Source organism: Callorhinchus milii, unplaced genomic scaffold, assembly GCF_018977255.1.
Source record: "Callorhinchus milii isolate IMCB2004 unplaced genomic scaffold, IMCB_Cmil_1.0 Scaffold14, whole genome shotgun sequence".
NCBI classification, from domain to species: Eukaryota; Metazoa; Chordata; class Chondrichthyes; order Chimaeriformes; family Callorhinchidae; genus Callorhinchus; species Callorhinchus milii.
In genome coordinates this window covers 12457229-12472327 of record NW_024704755.1, presented here as the reverse complement: position 1 = coordinate 12472327, position 15099 = coordinate 12457229, and the positions used below count along the sequence as shown (strand labels likewise).

General features: G+C 39.4%; 1 protein-coding gene across 4 annotated transcripts in view; it reads right to left on the bottom strand.

Moving 5' to 3' along the window:
* Nucleotides 1-3666: 3666 nt before the first annotated feature.
* The window catches only part of edc4 (enhancer of mRNA decapping 4), a 39083-nt gene continuing 27650 nt past the window's right edge, over nucleotides 3667-15099 (bottom strand). For all 4 annotated transcript variants that reach the window (XM_042340261.1, XM_042340262.1, XM_042340263.1 and 1 more), the window contains exons 24-29: nucleotides 14475-14590; nucleotides 13795-13960; nucleotides 12708-12894; nucleotides 10018-10237; nucleotides 4785-4948; nucleotides 3667-4701 (exon numbers count right to left, since the gene is read on the bottom strand). In XM_042340261.1, the coding sequence (XP_042196195.1) occupies nucleotides 4512-4701; nucleotides 4785-4948; nucleotides 10018-10237; nucleotides 12708-12894; nucleotides 13795-13960; nucleotides 14475-14590 (1043 nt within the window). In that variant the 3' untranslated portion in view covers nucleotides 3667-4511. The remainder of the gene's footprint in view (nucleotides 4702-4784; nucleotides 4949-10017; nucleotides 10238-12707; nucleotides 12895-13794; nucleotides 13961-14474; nucleotides 14591-15099) is intronic.

Genomic DNA, 15099 nt, shown 5'->3' with positions numbered 1-15099 from the left:
TGGAGAGACGTCTGGTGTCTACTCACAAAGGAGTGAGTGGCCAATAATAGTCTGTGTGCCTGACGGTAATGTCTCCCTCTTGCGGGAGCAGGGACCAGTGCATCAGACACGAGTTGGAGACGCTCCCGTCTTTGACTATGTTCAAAACTAGAAACGTATTAGGGCTGCGCACAGATTGGAGAACTGTAGGGCAACCTCCTACTATAGAGGTAACATGTGTAATTACCCCAAAGGGTGGCACAAAGGTTTCGCTCACACAGGTTATACTTGAGCTCTGTTTGTGAGAGTGTCCTAGACTCGTGAGCTATGGGATGTCTCGGATCGTGTCGCTCTTAAGAGTAAGGCGGCGGAAAGAGTGGTATCGGACGCAGACACTTCTAAATGGAAAGGTAATGAGGAGTCTGGTTTGACGAGCGCGGGTGCGCTTGCGAGAGCTTGCTTAAGAGTAATAACGGCTTCCGTCCGGGCCTCCATCCACTCCCAGGCTACGTCTTTCTGAAGCAGCCTGTACAGGGATGCTGCATTCAGTGAAAAATCCGGGATAAAGTCACACTGATTAGTAAGCAGCTTCAGGAATGATTTTAAGGTGACGCTTGTGGGCAACGAGAGACAGTTAATGATTTCTTCTACCTTGCGCTGTGCTTGGTAGTCATCCTCCAGAGGAAAGGGTGAAACCAAGGAATGAGACCTCCTGTTTATAGCAAAATTCAGGCCTGGTTTCCTGAAAGGCAATGCATCAGGTGATATAACTTAAATGAAAGCACCATTGTTAATCCAAATGATTGTTAGCAACTTGATAAGATAACACAAAGCCACTTATCTCTGCATATTTAAACTGCTGGACATAATCCAATTGAGTTCAGATAAAGCAAAAAGATACTCAAGCTTTGCCTAAAATGTTGACATTGTCACTTGACCCTTGAATTGGATTACTTACTGTCTTCTGATTCGCCTACAGCCACTTCTCACCATGTGTATGGTTTCTCAGCACAAGCCTTCATTTCAATCTTTAGCTATTAAACTGGTAATAATAATAATCCTTGCATTTGATATAGCGCTTTTCACATCTAGAAATCTTAAAGCGCTTCACAGAATATACTGTAAAGTGAATTGACTGAATATTTGTGGGTGAAACGCGGCAGCCAATTGCACGCAGCAATGTCCCACAAACAGTCGTGGATTCGAGTGGCCAAATTATTTTTTTTTGAGGGATTATCATCTCCGGAAAAGTGATCCGCCAATCGACTAACAGCCGGGTTCCTATCGTGGTAACTCTCACGATACAGTAGTGTGTGTATTTGCTGGGTTCGGCTACACTCACTCCCATGCTCCTTGAAGCATGGAGTCCCAAATGGCTTGTCTCCCATCTTTGATCATACCAGCAACATATGCAAACAAGTGAAATAAACTAGGGTTGTAGAATCTCTCTACAGACATCTCAGCTTCTTTTTGGTCATTTTTTGAGCCCTCATTGGACAGATCGGATTACATTGTAGTATCATTTTTCCAACAAGTCTATGATACATCCTTTTCTACGTTTTTGTCCCACTAGATGTTTCCTGTAATTTTATACAAGACCTGAGAGGGAACATTCACTAAAATAGAATAGAAAATTAATACACAATACCACAAATACAGGAACAGGGATATTAAAATGTGGTTCTGCATGCACCGGCCAGTAAATTTATGTATGCAGTTAATAGGATTAGTCATTATAAAGAGCACCCGGTTAAAATGTGTTTATAGTGATGCAGAGAATCAACCAAAAGGGTAATTCTCCCTTTTCTTTTCTTGATATGGGTTTCACGAAAGCCTGACTCAGCAGTAAAACACAGCCCTATGCAGGAAGAGGATTGCAATTGGCAATATGAAGCAGTAAACCCATCAGGTACCTTCACTAGAATTAATCTGCCTTGCAAAATGCTTGCCACCTTAGAACTCTGATTTTGAAATATGAAACATCACATGGAGCAATAGACATAGGCAGTGTTTATGTTCGCCTTGGTACTGCGATTTGTAAACTTCACTGATAAGTCCACTGACATTATATCTGTTTGAGTGGGACTTATCAGAGAAGCTTAAAGCTTTACCTATTAAATAAAATTATTTGAGCTCTTGGAAATTGGGGATCAAGTTGGACTTTGCAAACCATCCGGAAGTTCATATACTGGGCAAACAAGATAGAAAAGGAACAATTTGGTTTAAGTTAACCAAAGCGATACCTTTGACACCTTTAGTAATTATTCCACATTGATAATGAGTAACAGGAAGGATCAAATCTCCAGCATAAAGGTGGGAGAAGGATTAAGCAACAGCGATCACAATGCAGCCACATTTGACAACATAGGAGTTGGTGAGGTTCTAAAAACCCAAGCAAAACTGCCAAATTTCAAGGACTGACTTTGTGTGCTTGAGAAGTGTTGTCAGAGTGGGCCTGGCAGGCATACATATGGCGAAGGGGGTGGAGGAACTTAGTGGGGGAAAATTCAGAACGAATATTTCCCCTGGTTGGAGAATCTAAAACTAGGGGTCATAGTCTCAAGATTAAGTGTCAGCCTTTTTGAACCTAGTTGAGGAAACATTTCTCCATTCAGAGGGTAGTGAATTTGTGGAATTTTCTACCAGAAAGCTGTGGATGTCCAATCCTTGAACATATTCAAGACTGAGGTTGATAGATTTCTAAAGGATAGAGGGATTAAGGATATGGGGATAGGGTGGGTAAATGGAATTAGGTTAGAAGATTAGCCATAATCTTATTAAATGTTGGGGCAGGCTCGAGGGGCCGAATGGCCTACTCCTGCTTCTACGTCTTATGGAATGTATGGAAAGACTATTTCAGTGGGCAAATAGTGAACCTGTGGAATAGGCTCCCTAAGGAGATGGTTGAAGCATGAAATCTTGATTTCTTCAAACACAGACTAGATAGTTTTCTTTTAGGAAATATTATGGGATATAGTACATGGGTAGTTCAGGATATATGTGCATGTGACCGCCAGGAAGGTGGAAGGCGATCTAGATGGACCTTGGTCTTTTTCTCGTCTAGCATTTCTTATGCTCTTATGACCCCCCAAATGGGCGGCAAAGCAAAAATCGGACTGGGTAGAAGCAACCGCTGGCCTCTCAACCCCACTGTGTGAGTCAGGTCAAGCAGTGAAGACCCTGGTCTAAAGGAAGTGACTGCAAAACAGCTGGTTTCCAAACAGAATACTCAGACTTGATGGGCTGAACGGACTCCCTCCTTTTACAATGTAAATTTCTGTGTTTCTAGTTTGAAAATGTTTAAAATCATCTACTATTAATTTTCCAAAACACAGACTTAAAAACGCACACAAATTTTTTGAAACCGTACCCTTAAAATTTCTACAATGCCTTCTCTAAATACGTTCATGCAAAAGTATTTACCAATACTAAAATGGTTTGAAGTACTGCATTTATTTTAAACATCACAGAATGAAAACAGTCTACAAATACTTATTCCAAAGTTGTAACATTTCATTGAACTATCGTAAAAATGAACCAAAGAAAAAAAATCACAAAAGTGGCATCTAAATGCGGTTTATGTGGGCTGGTAAACCAAATCTTGGAAACGTTTTGTGTCATTCAGTGTTTTGAGTTAAAAAGGGGAAATCAATGCTAATGATTCAAGGATAACTCCACACCCAGATATTTTCTGAAAAGTCTTTTTATTGAACTTTTTTTTTTAAACATTATCCAAAACAGGGAGTTTTCATACCTTTGAGATAAAAAGGAATCGTAATGTAAAATCACAACAACAAAAATAGTAAATGTTCAAGAACATTATGCACTAAACACAAAAAAAAGGAGAATACCAGACTTTTCCATTTTTGGATTTATTTTCCTTCGTTTCAAACCTAACATGATGCAAAGGTACACATGTTCCTCTGGCGATATTTCAAGAAATAACAGTCCAACATTAATTTGAAGTATTTTGAAAATATATATTTTTTGGATGCTTGTTCAACACGACACTTCTATTGAGCTCTACAGCTCTCAGGGCAGATCTTCAGAACTAAATGCTCTTTCGTGCCTAGGTATGAAATTAAACTGGGACAGAAACTTGTTCTTCAGACACTTACAAATATTTATATTTGTTGCAGACTATGCAACCCCTCAATTTGTTGCGTTTGGCGAGGCATTTAAGCCTCAACTGCTTCACAAATGCTGCTGGGAAACAATAAGTTTTACGTACCACAGGTTGTGTCTAACCCATGCAAAATAAAAGAATAGAGACCCAGACAAAATGGGCCAACTGCATTAGAAAGAAGAACGATGAGAGATAACATGTGAAGCATCTTAGATTAGGTCAGTATTAACCCGTCACTCATTCCAAACATGGACTTCAAACATTTTCTTAACACATGAGACATTAATGTTGTATTCCTTAGAGCTTTTTATGCAAGGCTAATTAGTAACATACAGTTATGTGATTTGTATAATTATAATGCAAGTCTTTACAGATGTTATAAGTACTACCAGTCACAGGTGAAGGCTTAACTTAGAGGAGTCACCAGTCCCTGAAGCATCATCATAAGTCGTCGGGCTTTTTTACTTGTGTTACTCTGAGGTTCTGCTTGGTTGAACTGGTGGAGTCTCTGTCTGACTTGATGTAATACAGAGCCCATGTGATCGCGAGCCACGGGGTCTGTGTCATCTAAATTCATGATTGCGTCCTCCAGATAACTGAGAAGAGAACATGAACGATTATTATTATCGTAGATGTTACCGTGCAAGACAACAACTGTACTACCTACACAGATCCTTACCTAAGTTTTAGCTCTGTACGGGACATCAGATCAGTGGAGAGTTGTTGAATAAGTGAAAGCAAGACGGGCTGGGTCAGGGGACAAGGCTGCTGACCAAAGACCTGCTGAGAATCCACAGTTTCACAGACGTACAACACCAGGTTGAGATCTGCTGCAGACAAAGCCTGATTGAGAAAGAAATGTGGGATTAATACACCAGCTGATAAGACAAAAATACCTTGTGTAAGGACTGCTACAAACCAAAATGACAGTGTTCTGTAAACCAAAACCTCCAGATGATTTCAAACAAAACTAGCCTTTTCCAAATAGAAGTAATTTTTGATCCTGTAAACCTTTCAAAAATTCTACATTGTGTCACAGAACTGGAAACGTACAGATACATTTCTGCAAACATTCCACAATGGGTACAGATTTTCAAAGCTGCAAGGGAAATTGAAATATACCAGGGACGCCCCAAAAGTAACGCCTCCTTTCTATTTTCTCAAAATTCTTTCATTGTTAACTTACAAAATTTAACAAAAACACAAAATAAGCTGTCTTTAAAATACACCAGTGCCGTTAGCTTTCCACAAAAGTCACCATCACGATCTACACACTTGCACCAACGTGGAACCAGTGCCAGTATACCGTTAGGTAAAACAATGCGTCTATGTAAAGGAGCCATTGAGGAACAGCATTCTTCATTGCTTTGTTGTTTTCGAAGCGTTGTCCACTTTAAGTTGAGTTTCTCCACGTTTTGCACAATTTACCCAGGGTCTTACAGTACTCGCATCAACTACACCTAAGTGTCCGCACACTTTCATCACCTGACAGTGAATCTCAATCGGTGAAATCCCCTCAGCTGTCAGAAATTCAATTACCACTCTCTCCTTAGCGCATGTATCAATGCTAGGTGCCATTCTGAACTGCTGTTGTGTGCCTCTATCTCCATCCGAGAAATAAACAAATCTTTCACAACAGTGGCGGGATACAAAAAAAGTATCCTGTGTGCGGTTTTCATTACTGTATCACTTACCATTCTTTACTAAACAAATAGGAGGCATTACTTTTGGGGATTACCTCATACAATGTATTAAATGTCAATAAACAATTAATATAGTACTGAATAGTATCCTACTGCACTGAAATTCAATTAGAAACCTGATAATGAATGAAATACTAAAACAAATTTACCAGATTTTTAACAATTCCCATTTCCCAAATGTGCTTCGTAATATTCAGCGAGAGATACTCTCCATAAATAATCTTTTGTCCTGCTAAAGCTGGAAGCAAAATTCTGCTCACAAGAGATCATTAAATAAACTACAATTGGTCAGCATTTCGCTACTGGCAGAGATTAAGTTTGGAGAACATTTAGTCTCCAGAGAGCTCACAAGATAATTAACCCTTCCCTACAAAACGGAAGCTTTATGCTGAAGTCACTGCTTCAGTACTGACTATGGTGAGTCACATAGCAAAATGCAGCACTCCTGATTGCCGGAACACTAATCTTTCAGAGAGGCATCGAGGTTAAGCTCATATGCCACACGGTCAAATATTGCACGCCATGCAGTTAGGGAACAGTGGCATCAAAACAAATTGGAAGCACTATGACACATAAAAAATTCATTTCATTTTCAAAAAGCTGCAATAAATATCTTCTGCGTGTATGGGGCAAAGGAATCGAATGGTAGAATCAATTGAAGAGTGACAATTCAAGGCCGACTTTCAATCACCTACTGTTCTCAATTTCCTACATGTACAGGTATCCTTTACTGCCGAAGGGTTTCAATAAAAACATAAAGAAAGCACATGTTTAAAATGCCGTCCTAATTTTACCTCCTGCACAATCTTAACTAGCTGGGACCTTCAATTCACCAATGATCAGACATAAACATTGAACAGCTTCAAAAAGTTTAGTATTGGGTGTTAAGAGGACACTGAGCTCAGGAAAAAATATTCTGTCTACTTACTTCAGCAGAATAGCTACTTGCTGCTAAAAGGCATGTTTTGTTAACCAATGGTAAAAGTAAAAGTAGACAGTAACTCATCGATAATTAATCTGCCAACAGTAAGGGCTGCACAGAAATACAATTCTTCGTAACAGGCCTTCCGGGAAAGTAAATAGGGTTCTTCATATTGCTTTTAGATGACTTTGGGGGAATTAGTATCAATTTGTTATGTCAGAATGTTCCACATTAACTGCAGGGCATTCAGATTATTCACAGGAAGGAGGCAAAATGAAGCAATTCTGCACATTTTTATAAGAAAATGCTGACTTTTGGTTATGGAAATCTAGCACTGGATAAAAATGGCAGAAAATTACACACAGTATCAAAAGCTCAATGGAAGATATCAAATAGAATCATATAATGTTACAAAATGTAATACAATAATGTTGTATTCAAATGGTGAACACAAAGAATGTACAGCATGGAAAGGGGCTATTTGGCCCATGTTGGTGTTTATATTCCACATGAGTCTCCACCCAATCCCAACTTCCTCTCATAGATCCCCTAGTCGCTATCTTGAACTGGTGCCCCTTGGTAATGGATCCCCAACTGGTAGGAACAGCCTCTTTAGGCTAACCTTAGCGAAAACTTCTACAAATTTAAATAACTCTATTGGTCCTCTCTGAAACATTTCTTCTCTCGTGAAACAACACTCCACCCAGCCAGTGTTTCCTGAAACACTAAACTGCCAGTCCTGGTATCATGCTAGTAAACCTACGCTGTAATCTTTCCATCACTGATATGTGCTTATTGTAGTTTAGTGACCAGAATACACAAAAAAAAGAAAGACTTGCGGCAAGTTGGCAAATGATTTGGAAAGGCCTTGAACATTGACTGGAGGAAGTGACATTAATTACAAAAAGCCAAGGTTGCGGCCTTAACTAGTAAATGTTGCAAAATATACTTGATCGTTTTTCGAGCCATTCAACAACAACAACAACTCACACTTGCATAGCTCACTCCAGCCAGGGTAGAGTCTCAGAGCGCTTAACAGTGGCGGAGCCTGACTCCGAGCCGGGGTGGGGGGGGCTGGGTTTGGTGGCCATAAGCATGGTCGAAGAGGAAAATTTTCAGGTGGGACGTCAAAAAGGGGAGTGGGGGGGGGTGGGGGGCAAGGCAGAGGGATTGAGGTAGAGTGGTCCAGAGTTTTGGGGTGCAGCAGCTGAAAGCACGACCTCCGATGGTTGATTTGTCCCAATGCCTGATATACTGCTGAGTCACATTTGCTCCAACTATAAGTAGCTTACTTTTTAAAAAAAAACAAAGTACAATTTAATAACCTCTTTACAATAGTTACGGTGGCTCAGACAATTAAAATGCTAAAGACAGCAATGACTAAGAAATATACTGCCGTGCCTTTAGAAAAATATAATTGATCTCCTCCTTTATCATCTTCAGCATCACACCTTTCCCTGGCTGAGAGGGTGAGAATAATGACCTGCTCCCACACCTTTGCTAATGCCTCTGACTAACAGCTGCTACAGATACACAACAAAAGCCTGATTGACAAATCTCTCCACTCTCGCTTCCTTGTTGGAAATGACAAAACAAAATCCAACAGGCTCCTTATTCCACTACAGCAAACTGCACATCTGTGAACGTTAGATGAGAACTGGCTCTGTTGTCCTGCCCTAACAGTCGAATAACCTGCTAACAATGCATAGTCTAATACATACATGACCAATGGCCATCTGGGCAAGACACTGAGAGCAGTCAACACCTCAGCCCAGGTTAGTACTTTCAGGAGAATAGAAGAGGAGAGGACAACCCAATTATTCATAAGCTGAGGACAAACAAATTAATACAATCATTTCTACTCTGATTACACTACACATTTGTTGGGCTTGCATGAAGTTAAAATTGTAACAGTGAGAAAGTTCGGGACAATATCCTGAATTTCATATGGGCAAATAATAATAATAATAATGCTTGCATTTGATATAGCGCTTTTCACGTCAGGAGGACGTCCCAAAGCGCTTCACAGAATACACTGTAAAGTGAATTGACTGTATAGGTGGTTTATTAGAAGTGCCAAAGTAATAAAGAAATAATAATCATAAAATACAATTTAAAAAAAAATCAAACAACAAGCAAAACAGTTTGCAACAACTCAGATTAGGAACTGCTCTGTTAGGATTTATAAATGTGTAGTTTTGGAGCTATTACCAAAAGGCACCTGAAATTTATCGTGCAACTTAAATGGGATAAGTTTACAAGATGCGGCTGGTAGATAGTAATCAGATTCCTCGGCACTCAGAAACTCCTCTGCATCACCCACTCACTGACTGTGCCACGGACACACTTTATGGTAGACCGCTGGGCCTTGAACCATCCAACCTGTTTCCAGGTCTCTCCAATTGCTTCTCTCAACCAGCAATACGCACAAGGCATAGGGATGATTTCACCTTCAAATCTTCCCTTTGATAGTAGATCTCAAATCCTCCAACCCAGTCTTCAAAGCAGACATAGAAACCGACATAGTCACTAATACCTTATTGAAACACTTCAGAATATTCCCTACCTGTCCTCTATTATTTTGGCCTGAAGCTAGAAATGTAACTCTTTTGTGGAACGTGGAAGTTGAGGAACGTGTATGGCCAATTGAGGGAGACCATTCTTCTCTACAGGAACTCTTCCCTGAACTCAGTTAATGCTTCTGTAAGTATTGCCTCACTAGCATCATTACTGTTGATCACTGGTAAGGAGACTGGAACACAGAAACATAGGAACAGGAGTAGGCTATTCAGCCCCTCGAGCCTGCCCGCCATTCTATTAGATCACGGCTGATCTGTAACTCAACTCATTTACCTGCCCTTTGACCCACTAAACTTATCTGAAAATTGAGCGTTAGCAGCAAAGCCAGAGGTGATCAGCCCAAGGCAACAAACCTTGTCTGGCCGATAATAATACTAAAAAAAAACATGCTCTGGTTTAAATGATTCAATCTTTAAAGATGAGTCCATGTGGTACAAAGTTCATTCAGTCCAGTATCTCTACCATTTTCCCCACTGGGTGGTCAAGGTGAAAACTGACTAGTTTAACAGCTGAGGTCTTGTTGTCTATTTCGTTATATGTTAGTCATATAAAATCTGACTTATACATAACTTTGTGCAAGTCGTACACGACACGACTTATGCAAGTTTGCCTGTAACTCACACTTCAAGCAAGTCATATTAAATGTTATGGCCCTGACTCATACAACTTATGACCTGTAGTGCTCTTAAGTGGAAGTTCTGCCATACCTGTTGAAAGGCTTGGTTGAGTTGTCCCTGCTGCAGCAGTTGCAGGACGTGGGTTTGCTGAGATTGGAAATCTATGTGAGATGATGGAATCGGTGTTCCAGCAGCTGACCTCATCGCCTGCATAATACTGGAAGTAACAGCCGCCTGTTGTTCTTTCATCGCCAGGCCAACCTCCCCTTTCACAATTCTTTGTACTTGAGTTAGAATCGACTCCTGCAAACTTGAGACAAAGACCACAAATTCATTCTACTTGCAATTCCCAATACATGCTACAACATGCACATAACTCGTGCTCAATTAGAAAATACCTAAAGACACAGTTACAATATCCTACATGTAACCTGTAACAGCTTTAGACACGACAATTTTTCATTTAGTTTTAATCCAAATGTAAAGCACAAAGTTTTGTAAAGCACAAAAGAGCTTGTGCATGTAATTACATTTATCCCGCTTTTAAAATCCCTCTCTGTATATTTAATGTATTAAATCCACTCGGCTCTGCTCTCATTCAAATGCTGCCCCAGTGGGGGTGTTATCCAGCACCATCTTTTCCAGCACCATCTTATAAACTACCCACCCCCCACGCATCCAGAAGAAGCTGGCATTCACAGAATGGCGGAAGGTCAAAAATAAGTGCTGTTTGCTTCATGGACACAGTAAACAGGGAATTAAAGTGAGCCACACAAATGGGACTCACCTATTTTTTGTTTTAGAATATGCAGCACAGGTGCAATTTTGTTCACTTAAATAGATCAATTTAGCAATGGTTTTAGTTCATTCTGGGTTTATAGCTTTATGGGGTTTATATCTTTATAGCTTTGGTGCTATAGTTAAGTTTCAATGTCAAAATGTGATGTGAGAGCAATTTGGAAACATATTTTCAGTTAACGTTGTACAAAATGAATGATCATGATGTCCAAATTCTCATATCAAGGAACAATCCCAGGCCTAGAATAATGGAAAAGATAAATGTGGAATCCAACTGATCAGGGTTAAATCCTCTAGATTACAATAAGACTGTCATCCTTGAGCATTTGTTTATTTCTCCATCCCCACCCCCGGATAACAATAATGATAATAATCCCTGCATTTGATATAGTGCTTTATCATGTCTTCGAGACGTCTCAAAGCACTTCACAGAATATACTATGAAGTATACAGAAGTATTGACTGTATATTTTATGGGCGAAAGGATCAAGGTCAATTGTGGACATCTATCTATCGATTATGCACTACCCTCAAGAACTGAAATAACTTTAGTCAAATCCATGAGTGGGTTCGATGTACCAAATAGTCTGTTTTGCCATGTAAATGTTTTTTTTATGGAATACGATGACAGTAAGAAGAACATTTTTTCCTTCCAAATTCATTTTGCATTTTAAAACCAGGCTTTAGATCAAAATAAATTGCAACTGAGCTCAATATATCCTGGCTACCTAGTGAGATCACAAATCCCCCATTGCACATTACTAAGATGAGTGAGTGCATTCAGGAAAATTGTGCTTATGCCAACAATTGGGGACTAAAGAAAGGTAGTTAATGAGTAAAGTTATGGCTCTGTGATCATTTGGAGTTAAGCATTGGAAAATCAGTACTTCTCAACTGAGATTACTACATTTACTCAACTTACAAACAATATTACGAGTTAGATTTAATACTAAGAGTTAACTGTTATGAACATTCCAACTCTAGAAATCAATATTCCAGCATTAAAAACTGCTCACTTGCAACAGGATCAGTTATGTTACTGTAAGTACATAACTTGAGTATAGAAATGAGGAATGTACTATGATTTTGCAATGATTCAGTTAAAGAAACAAAGAAAAGCTGCATTTTATGTTACTCTCATACAAGTAACAGACTTAAACAATTGGGGGAAGTAGGAAGTAATTGAATGTTTATGCTTTCAAAGCAAGAGATGGCAGAAATGGGCTCTCAGTCCCATCTTCAAGCATGGTCCCTAAGTATGGTCGTAGTCAGATGTTTCAAAATGATCAACTGCTACAGTGCTGTGCTTAACTAAATACCAATCACCTTGTGATCTTTCTGTGCGAGACAAAAAATTAGGGTCTAATTATACTAGTGCATGTATGATCATTGGTAGGTGGACAGAGATTAGCCAAACACACAGGGTGTTTACAGCTAGCGCAAAAGGAGACTTTCAGCCTTAACCCATCAGTCTGGGCAGCATTCTGGTCAGATCCTAGAGGCTAGAGAACAGCACTATTCTCTATTCTATCCCTGGTAGATACATTCAAGAGTGAAAATATCCTTTCTGATAAAATTGGACTCAAATTTCTACTGTAAATTTTGAGCTGAGCTGATCAAAATGGACTTTAGACTTGGGAGAATGGAATAGAAGAGTTTCCAAATCAGCCACCTGATGTTAGGATCAAACAGTCCCAGATCAGATAAAGTACAACCAACATCAACCTCATTGCACTTGTGTGAATTGTTCATTTCCCACACCAGCCATTTCGGAATGAGATTGCCATTTTTGTCTTAATTAAGAGGTAGTTTGTACTGCTTGGGTTCAGACCACAATCTGCCCTGTGTTCAGGTCGTAGTCCCAGAGGTGAAAGGAGAGTATGCTAACCCACTGCACCATCCAGTCTCTCAATTCCACGATTCCCACACTCCTTAACTCAACAACTAAGAGTCAAGATTATTATTGTTGTTGTTGAACTTACTTGCCAACAATGATGTGAAGCTGATGCTGCACCTCTGAACGAATGCTGTTTGTGATGGTGGCAGCAAGATGATCTGTTGCACTCTGGAAGTGGTCAATCATTTGCTGCAGCTGACAAACCATAGGTTCTCGAATTGCTTGCTCTTGGGCCTTCTTAGACTGAAGGTGGGTCTCAAATTGCTGGATATCTGTGCCGGTGAGATGAAAAGCATCAAATTAATAGCAACAAGAAAATCATCAAGTTTGATCAGAACCAGAAATGTATTTATCCAAACACTAGCTTGAAGAGATACCACTACTTAGTCCTAGATTTACTCTGTTGACTGATTAAAAAAATAAAGCTTTGAGCATTCTATGTACTTCCACTGGAATTATACAATTCATACTACTCAGAAAGAGACGTGTTCTCTATCAGTTACTTAATGAAATAATAACCCTTCAAACAATATATATTATACAAAAGGGGAAAAGGCAAGATTCCTACACACAAACACTGAGCAGTTATGCTTCCCTCCATCATTGGACTAACATTCTGTGCACCAATGGCTGCCGAGTTTCGCCCACAAAATATACAATCAATTCACTTTATAGTATACTCTGTGAAGCGCTATGAGACGTCTCAACGATGTGATAAGCTGTTATATCAAATGCAAGGATTAAAAATTCAAGGAAAGGCTAGGGAAGCTGGGAGAGTTCATACAAAAGAGAAACCTCACAGGAAATCTTAATGAAGTAGTCAAGGGATATAGATAAACTGAAGCATAATAAAATGTTCATAATATAGGCATGCGTCAGTCTGGTGAAATGCTGGACTCTCGTCTCAGAGTCAGAAGGATGTGGGTTGAACTTCCACTTCGGGACTTGGAATCACGGTCCCATTCAACACTTGTAAAATGTATACCTGTAAAATGTAAATCTGTGCACAATTGGCTGCTGAGTTTCGCCCACAAAATATACAATCAATTCACTTACAGTATATTCTTATCATGTCTCGAAGACGTGTTAAGACGCTATATCAAATGCAAGGATTATTATTATGATCTCAACAATGGATTCTTGTGAATAAAAAGACATAAAATAACACTTACATTCTTGTGTTCCCTGTTTGAAGCTGTCATTAATTTGCTGGAACATTGACTGACATGCCTTTTCAAAAACAGGCACAAACGCACTCTGGAATGATTCTCTGTAAGCACTTTGTATGGGTCCTTGTAAAGCTTCGGCTGCTGCTCTTCCAATGCTGTCCGTAGTGTTCTGTGATCGGAATTCAAAGAAATAAATGGGAGGTTACTCCAATAGGTCTAACATTCTCATGACACTGTACAAACATTGCAATCAAATAAACCTTTGAAAACAACCCAGAAACACATTTCCTCACATATTTGGGCCAAACGGCCTTCTGCACTCTAAATTTCTATGGTTGTATTTATTACTATATTTTCAGAAAAGTATGGTTACAAATCAATGTACTATATTCCAATGGAGTGTGGAGATGGAGTTTCATGAAAACACACACACACACTTGGCACCTCTGAGAAAAGTGTACAGTGGAGCACAGATTAACAACTAGGAACCACAATGAGCTGTGAGGGGAGCATCAGTAAAAGAGACCCTAATAAAGGAATGTGAGGCGAGAAGGCAGTGGGTGAAAAAATGCAAAATATGCAAATTTGAACGACAATGCAAAACCACATTATTCAATACAGCCATTACTTTATAGCCTTTCACGTGCTGTGAGTATTCTGATGTTGGAAAAAACCCCACTTACCTTGGATTTGACCATTTTTGTAATGTTTTCTTTCAACGTCCCTTCAATGGCTGCAAGCTTGGTTGCAATGATGTTATTCAGATGACCTGACACTGGCTCTAAACTCTTGGAAATACCTTTTGAATAAAATTAAAAAAAGGTAATTTTAATACCTCTTCAGACTGGGAAAGCTTTCACTGAATCCTTCACAGCCACAAAGATTATTTTCCTATAAACTGCGAGACCCCATTTAATATTCATTCAGACAGATTCAAGGATCCAAAACCAAAGGTCTGAATTCTTATAGCTTTCCGGTTGTGAAGATGCCATGAAATGGGATCATGATTTTTTAAAATTAAATTACAAAGTTGAGATATCCAGTTCAGTGTAACTGGACATAAGTTGTTTCTGAATACAGTTAAGTCCTGAGAATCAGTCAAAGATACTGATTGCTTCAGAGCAGGACTTGCCAATTTCCAATCATTTCTGGGAAAAGTTCTGATACTAATAGATTGAACAGTGGAAGCCAAATGTGTTCACAAATAGCAAGTAATTTAAGGAGTATTGTTTCATTCTGCAGTGCATTGGGACCATAGGAATTTGAATAATATTTGTATTTGATATAGCGACTTATCACGCCATCTCA